Here is an 8,520-nt window from a genome sequence, read left to right as displayed (position 1 = left end):
ATGACTATAGGGCCTATGTTTAACCATAAGCATTACCATTGACACCTGGTTGTTTTAAAATAAGAATATTCTTATTATATGAGAGTGCTAACAAAACGTCAAATAATTCCCGACTTGGGGTTAACTTTTAACATTGAAGCCTATAGGCTATGATGTGTGAATGAAAAGACTCCTGAAATAGTTCGGTCAAACAAGTTTTGAGATCGAGCACTACCAGGCCTCACTTGGAAACCAACAAGAAATTGTAAAAAAAATTAAAACAAAATAAAACATGTATTCAATTTGCACCGGCTGACTAGCCTACCTACAGTCTACCTCAAATTAAACGTTGTACCAACCTTTGCCAATACTGTCAAATCCGTTTACTGTATCCTTGCTGCAAGGTAGACACCACATGTGACATTACCGGGTAGGAGGGAGGATGCTGTATTGTAGTGCCCCAAGGCAATGCTCCTAGTCAATATATATCTCCCACACACTCGCTCTCACGCTCCCATTTGAGCAGGATATGCGCTGTCTGCTTAGTAGCCTACCGATAGACACAGAGAATTGACAGGCAGAAACACACCACGGACACACATCAGGTAGGAATACCAGATTTATTCCCTAATTTCAGATAAAATATGTTGTTTAATTCGTATGAGTTGGTTTTCATTTAGTAGACTATGAATATTGGGCTTTGCAGTTGAGTCGTGTCAATGTTTGTAATTGTCATAATTGGTCCCACAGACACCGTTGTCCATGGGGAAAACAATGCAATGTGTTCTGTTATTTGACATTCATGGAATGTGTAAAAATGACATGACAAATATTTATAATATTATTTTACTATATCATTCAAAATAACAGCCTATTCATTTTAAGATGATGAAAATGTCTCACGGAATAATTTCATGAACTTATTTTAATACACAGACGTTCATTACTTTAAGCCAAATGTTACTTTATACAGATTTTTTTTAACATTTATTTCCGAACTAAGATGAACATTTTATTTTAGGCCTAATTATGAATGAACTATTTCACAAGGGAATAAACTAGCTAATTGTTAGGATGCAAGACTGACCATTTCTAACACTGTGATGACATGGGTTTAGGCCTACTATCTATCAAAGTCTAATTTAGGACTGAAATACAGATCTTTTTTTAAACATTTTTTTTGTAGAAGTGTAGAAATAAATGATGTGTTATTTGCTTTGATATGCATGACAACAGCTGCATTTGGATGTTGAATGTTTCTCAATATCATCCATGGGAAATCCTTCTGCATCTCCCAAAAGCTGAGAGGAATGCGTTGATGTTTGACTTGACGTATTTATTAAATAGGCCTATATCACTTTTCTATTCATTCAATAAATATGACACACACACATTCGTACAAAAAAAAATCGACGTCAAACACTCTTATATCTTCTGTCATCCGCTTCTCCTTAGTTCAAGTTGACAGAAGACATTGGATCATCGCTCAGTTTTCCCTGCAAGCCACCATCTTAGGTAAAGTCACATTTAGGCTCGATTTGAAATAAAATACAAAACTGTTATACTCTCTGTATATAACTATAATATAGAGAGAGTAAATAGAAAGGATGATTGCACACTCTATAAAATGCCATTCTTTCCTCTCTGTGAGTAGCCGACAGATCAACACCTCATATTGGTGCCATTTGACACATTTGCCCCCCTTCCCCCATCCCATCCAACGTTATCGGTTTTGGTTGTTATTGCATGAACTTGTCAATGCTTTTAGTGAGGCGAGCCTTCTTAATTGAAACAATAGATGTTGAAGCTGAAGCGATTAGGCCTGTCTGATCACAAGCCCCTAAAAGCTTAAAACAAGACCGGAGGGCCTGGATAAGGGAAAGGTGGGGGGCAGAGGCCCACAGAGTCAGAGGGGGTAGAGGGCATGGTGGCCACTAACAGTGTTCAGCAGTGAAAACATCTAAAGGAAAAATTATTTGTATTGATTAGTTCCTAATAGCAGCTGTTAGGCTCCATTATGATCTCAGAGGCCAGGTCAGAGCCTCGGGGGTAGACAAGTGAGCCAATCACATGGGCCAATGCAAACGGGCTAGTGTCTGAGGGGCCAATTGGGGCAGGACCTGTGTTAAAGGGAATTTTTGTCATCCCTCTCGTATTACAGATATTGCAGTGAAGTCAAGGTCAGTTTGTGTCGATCTGTCCTCACAAGGTGTGATGTGCGAAGCGATGGTTTAGTAAAAGTTTATAGTGTTCTTAAACAAGTCTTCACCACCAGGGATCTCAGGGGAGAGGCAAGAAGAATGATTCAAGTAATTAAAAGGAAAAAAAGCGGGTGTGTAAAGTTGATTTTACCTCAGCCCGGACCCCGAAACATCACACAGGCTTTCATCCGTGAACGGCCTCAGGAAAAATACAAAATAAAAGCCTCACAGAAGGGTCTTTTAATCTGAAGAGCGACGCTCTCTCTCACTCTCTCACTCTCTCTACCCACAGGGCTAACCCAGCGGCTTGGCTTACAGTGGAGAACGATTACGTTTCTTTCTCCCCATCCCATTGACTTTAGCTCCCTGTCCCCCACTCAAAAAAAATTACAATAAATTGTAAGGGAGTGTTTGTAATTGGTTTAAGGGCGTTATTGAAAAGGTTCATTATACTAAAGTGATTGTTATATTGAAAGAAAGTGGTGCTCTGTTGAGATAATTAGACAGAATACTGATATTCTCTTGTATTTATGTATAAAAACAAATTGTGAGACTGAATGGTGCATACAATGATGGTATTTGAATCAGCCGCATCAGATAATAGGGTAGGTCAAGTGTGTAAAACCTGATTTAGATTTTTGACGTGAAAACTAATTTGACATTTAGTCTGCATGGTTCAATTGTTTTGTTTACATTTGGGGATTGTGAGCTAAGGTAATTTTATAGGTCAGATGTTTTGTCATTACTTAAATATCCAACAAAAATTCTGAAATAGAGAGCGAAAGGAGTTGATAGGAAAGTCAATCATTTTTATTTTATAATAAATTTAACCAAACAGTTAAGAACAAATTCTTATTGACAGCCTACCGGGGAACAGTGGGTTAACTGCCTTGTTCAGGGGCAGAAGGACAGATTTTTACCTTGTCAGCTCGGGGATTCAAACCAGCAACCTTTCGATTACTGGCCCAACGCTCTAACCACTAGGCTACCTGCTGCCCCACTGGAGTGTATAATTTCACTAAAGGAAACTTAATTCATCTTTAAAAATATTGTAATGTGCCGAATTTAGTCCACTGGTTTATACATTTAAAAAACATTTTAAAAAATCCTGATAATGTCTGATTACATTACACACACATTAGTAAATAGTTCACTCATTCACTTAAAATGTCCACCAAAATACACACAGGGAACACTTTATTTTATGGTCCATTATTTACCTGATATTTATTTAAAAAATATAGCAAAAACATTTCATTACCTAATAACCACCTCTCTGTGTCTTTGGGATTCATTGAAAATAGTAGCACCAGCATCAAATAGTACCAATTGTATTGAATATTTTCAGTACCAATTGTACTGAATGTTTTCAAGTCCCAAAACGTTATATTTGGTACCATGTAATTTTCCAGTAAATTCCAGTTGTAATAGATATTCGAGATGTCCCGTGAAAGGGTATATTAAACGTTGAGAACACCACCCCAACTCCAAAAGCACAGAAGTAGAAGGGAAAGACAGAAGCGGGCGAGAGGAGAGCAGTTGAACTTGGTGCGATGCGCCCTGACCCAAATCCCAGCCCTGGCACTAACGATGCCCTATGGGCGTGACGCCAGGCTCTCATTAAGAACCAGGGCACCCCCTCCCCCCAACGCCCGCCATCTACAATCCTCACCCTGGCCCACTGCACCCCTGGCCGGCCTCCAGGGGCCCAGAGCCCATGTAGCCAGGCCATGGCTGTGAGTAAAGCCCCCTGCACAGGTGCCTGTTTGCCCCCCAGCCCTGGGCCCTGGGCCCTGCTAGTGCCTGGTGCTGCACTGGAAATAATGAGTAGCGGCAGGTATAGTGAGAACAGAGCAGCGTGGGCCACCCTGCAGTTAGGTTAGTGGCAACTCAGCTCAGCAGCTCAAGTAGACAACGCATGAAACACTCCCATAGATACACATATGCGCATGCTGATACATGGCCCCCTATGCACATTCACATACTCTTAGCACACAGATACAGACAGACTCAGAGAAATGCATGAAGATGAATATACTCAGGCCTCCTGAGTAGCGCATTGGTCTAAGGCACTGCATCCCTGTGCCACTAGAGATTCTGAGTTCAAGTCCAGGCTCTGTCGCAGCCAGCCGCAACCGGGAGACCCATGGTGCGGTGCACAATTGGCCCAGCGTTGTCTGAGTTAGGGGAGGGTTTGGCCAGCAGGTATGTCCTTGTCCCATTGCACTAGCGACTCCTGTGGTGGGCCGGGCGCATTGCACGCTGACACTGTCACCAGGTGCACAGTGTTTCCTCTGACACATTGGTTAAGGAATGCCTGGTTAAGTGGGCATTGTGTCAAGAAGCAGTGCGGCTTGGTTGGGTTGTGTTTCGTAGGACGCACGGCTCTCTACCTTTGCCTCTGCCGAGTCCGTACCGGAGTTACAGCGATGAGACAATAGGGGAGAAAACGAGCTGAAGAAAATATTATAATATTAATATACTCACCATATGCTCTGCAGTGTAATTCTGACAATCTAACTCCATTCTGCTGTTTCTTTCTGGGACTTGATTAAAAATATTGATTGACTTCTTTTGGAAAAAATGTATTAAATGTATTAATTTTACTTTTTAGGTTACAATTCCCCAAAATATGTATCTTGTGTTCCACAGCTCCTGCCCACCTGGATCCCAGCTTGAGGAATATTTCTCAACAAATAAAGAAATGCAATACATCTAGCCTGAGAAGGAACGAGAGACTGTGTCCCTACACCCCCATCTCTCCAAGACTTTCACATACCTTCTCCTCAGAATAACCTGCATTGTGAGCACAGAATCATTCAGCACCATGTCCAAGGAGGGTCACGCGTGCAAGGTGACCTCCGTGTGCAAGCACAAGGAGCGCAAGCCCAAGAAGCCCCACTACATCCCACGGCCATGGGGCAAACCATACAACTATAAGTGCTTCCAGTGCCCCTTCACCTGCATGGAGAAGTCCCATCTCTACAACCACATGAAGTACAGCTTGTGCAAGAACTCCCTGTCCCTGCTCATTGAGTCCGACTGGCCCTATAAGAAGGGCAACCTGCTGCACCCAGACCAGATCCGGCCCCTTCAGCAGGCACACTGCCTCCGGACCGCGGCTGGGAAAGAGGAGCCCGAGCCCTCCACAGGGACCGAGGAGAGGCCCCGGCAGCGGCGTGCAGTGGAGGAGGACAGAGACAATGGACAGAGTCCGGCAGGAGAGGAGGAGAGGGGACAGGGAGAAGGGGCTGAAGTCAACAGGATGACCAGAGAGAGCTCCAATAACAGGAATTCTTCAGAAGGGACGACCAAGAGAGCAAGTAAGGGGCCTGAACCTGAGCTGCTGATGGCCGATATGTTCTCTCTGGAGGACCAACTTCTGCGGGCACGTACTGTGGAGGTGGAAGCCCAGCTGAAGCACTACAAGTTGTCCAAGACGTGCCTGACAGCCCCCGGGCTGCTGTCGGAGCAATGGCGTCTGCTGGCCACCAGCCAAACCAAGGCCAAATCCGAGGGCGCCCAGCCTAGAGTGGGCAGCTCCATCCCTTGCTACCCTCTTCCACCTGGCCTGGTAGACTACCAAGATCCCACGGGACTCAACCTGTCTGTCCTCGGGGTGGGCTATCCCCTGAGCCCCAGCCTCTTTTCCTATGTGAACTCAATGAACGCAATCCCCACGCCTACCACCAATGTTAATACCCCAACTCATGCGCAGCTAGCCCAGCTCCCCTTCCTGGCGTCGGCCGCTCAGCTCATGCAACCGGCGTCCGGTGCACACCACCCCGCCGACCGGAGCCTCCTGCCACCCCACTTCTACTACCCCTTCCTCTGTGAGCATGCCTTCGGAGCAGCCTCTGCTCAGAGTGACATCAGCAAGGGGCTTAAGACCTCCGTGAATGGCCTGGAGCCCAACTCCAGTTACCAGCCCAAAATCAACTTGTGGAAGGTGCCTGCTCTGAGGCCAGGTACCCCTACCACCTCCCCTGCCGCCTGGGTGTCCCCCCAGAGAGAGTCACCAGACCCTACCTACAGGACAGGGGACAAGTTTGAGGCTGCAGCTAAGGAGGGGAAGCCAAGCTTGGGCCTCAAGAGGACAGGGGCCACCTTGGGGACCCACAAGTCCCCTGTGGAGAAGAGGCCAGCCCTTGGGTTCACCCTGGACCTCCTCAAGAACATTCACAAAACCAAACCAACAGAAAAGCTCCTCCTCCACAGCAGGTAAGATCCTACAGATTCTACAATTTAAATATATTTTTTTGCTTTTTAATATTTACCTATTTATTTTTTGTATTTTCATAACTTTTTCTATATTTTCTTCTCTGGAATCTCAGATTTCTAAAATTCTTATTTGGTCTCTCCATAGTTTTACGAATGCTCAGTCTGAAGCCCAGGCAGCAGAGCAGTGGTACACAGATCCCCCCGCAAGCCCAGTCAGTGATTCACCTTCTCTGCCGCGTTGTAGAAGACCCAGCAGCCGGGACTCTACCACTGGCCAAGGGACGGGGGAGGCATCTTCAGAACCAACAACAGCTGCTGCCCTCCTCAGTGATCTCTCCAAGGCTCTACAGGAATACCAGGAGGCTGAACGCAAGATCGCCCACTTGGAGAAAGAAGACCTCCCTGCTCAGGGACACCTATGGGAACACCTGAACAAGATCCGCAGCGAGCTCTCCCACATTCACCATGCACTGGAGAGGACAGTTCGCCAGAGCGAAGGACCCCTGGACCTCTCGGTCAAGAAGGAACACCCTGGAGTGACCAATGTGGTTGCCACTGGCAACCAAGGCCTCGAGGGAGCCTCACTTAAAGATGATTTTACCATGGAGACCGAGGAGGAAGACGAGGAGACCAAGGAGAGGGACGAGGAGGAAAAGGAGAACGAGAGGAGGAAGGAAGCGATGAAGGCTTCGTTGGAGAGTCGCAAGCAGTCTTTGGACGTGCTGATCAAGATGAGTCAGGTGGGGGTGAAGACGGAGGTCCTATCCTCAGGAGGGTTGGGGTTGAGGCCCAGTCAGGCGGAGGGTCTCTGGCCAGGCAGGACCACCAAGTGTGAGGCTGACTCCAGCGTGCTGCTTTGCCCCGATGGACGGCCCCTCGCGGTCTTCAATGACTTCCCCACCTTCTCCACCAAAAACTCCAAGAGGCCCCCGTCCATCCAGCAACTACGGGAACCACAATGTCCGCCAAGCCCCTTGACCACAATAGACTCCTAAACCTCTCTTGAGAAACTCAATTTCCCAGCTTGCCACACACCTGAAAGCCCTCCTTAAGACTACACAGTAGCACTATTTTATTTTGTTCATGCACTCCCAGACTCTCAGTGTCCAGGCAAGCGCTTACACCACTAATGTACTTTACAACACCACCCCCATCTCCCCATAAAGACGACTAGCATCGTACCTTCAAAAAAAAAAGGGGGCGAATGAAGAAGTGGCTGAGAAGAAGTGACATTTAACATAAGACTAGTACCCTCAATCAGTTCTCCCTATTAAAATGGTGATTGTTGATGCAGGATTATTTGGAAAAACTATTCCAATGGGCAGTAGCGATGTTTGAAATGAAAGACTTGTTATGCGACAAAAAATGTATTTGCACTTAAAAGAGTGACTGCAGAACACATGAAAATAAAAACCTTGTTTTAATATCTAAGCTATGAATTATCTTACAATTCTGTCCCAAGTTGAGAGACAGTCCTTTGAACTGATTTGTACATATTGTAATTTATTTGATTGATGTAATCAAAATGAATTAAGAAGTAAATGTTATGTTTTATATTATGTCTTGTTTGATTGTCTTATGTGTCTGATTATACCATTGCACTGTACATGTCCACTGTACATGTCTATATCAAATGCACTTTCATTTATTTGAATAAACAAAGAAATATTGTCGTAGAAGTTGTAGAGTTTTGTGCTGAGCCTTTAGAGTGAATGAGTGATTGCAGGGGCGCAACTTGGTTTTAGAAGTGGGGGGGAGGGGGTCATAATTATGAAGAGGCGACTCTGGGATGCTGCTGGCCTTCTAGGCAGAGTTGCAAAGAAAAATCCATATCTCAGACTGGCCAATAAAAATAAAAGATTAAGATTAAGATTAAGAATGTTCGAAAAAGGAGGGGGTAGAACATCTTTAATGAAGCTGCCAGTTGAGGACTTGTGATGTGTCTGTTTCTCAAACTAGTGTAAATCTAATGTACTTGTCCTCTTGCTCAGTTGTGCACCGGGGCCTCCCACTCCTCTTTCTATTCTGGTTAGAGACAGTTTGCGCTCTTCTGTGAAGGGAGTAGTACATAGCGTTGTACGAGATCTTCAACTTCTTGGAAATTTCTCGCATGGAATAG

General features: G+C 45.2%; 1 protein-coding gene across 2 annotated transcripts; it reads left to right on the top strand.

Moving 5' to 3' along the window:
• The first annotated feature begins 504 nt into the window (after positions 1-504).
• On the top strand, positions 505-7,862 carry LOC139367508 (proline rich 35). 2 transcript variants are annotated; one of them, XM_071105746.1, is made up of 4 exons: positions 528-584; positions 1,435-1,494; positions 4,833-6,401; positions 6,547-7,862. In XM_071105746.1, exons 3-4 carry the CDS (start codon positions 5,008-5,010, stop codon positions 7,394-7,396), a joined length of 2,244 nt encoding a protein of 747 aa, XP_070961847.1. In that variant the 5' UTR covers positions 528-584; positions 1,435-1,494; positions 4,833-5,007; the 3' UTR covers positions 7,397-7,862. The 2 variants fall into 2 exon arrangements, with proteins under 2 accessions (XP_070961846.1, XP_070961847.1); XM_071105745.1 differs by lacking the exon at positions 1,435-1,494 and having other exon boundaries at positions 505-584.
• Positions 7,863-8,520: the final 658 nt, after the last annotated feature.

Source organism: Oncorhynchus clarkii, chromosome 16 (genome assembly GCF_045791955.1).
Source record: "Oncorhynchus clarkii lewisi isolate Uvic-CL-2024 chromosome 16, UVic_Ocla_1.0, whole genome shotgun sequence".
Taxonomy (NCBI): Eukaryota; Metazoa; Chordata; class Actinopteri; order Salmoniformes; family Salmonidae; genus Oncorhynchus; species Oncorhynchus clarkii.
Note: the sequence above shows the minus strand (reverse complement) of the source record. Positions and strands in the feature narration are given on the sequence as shown.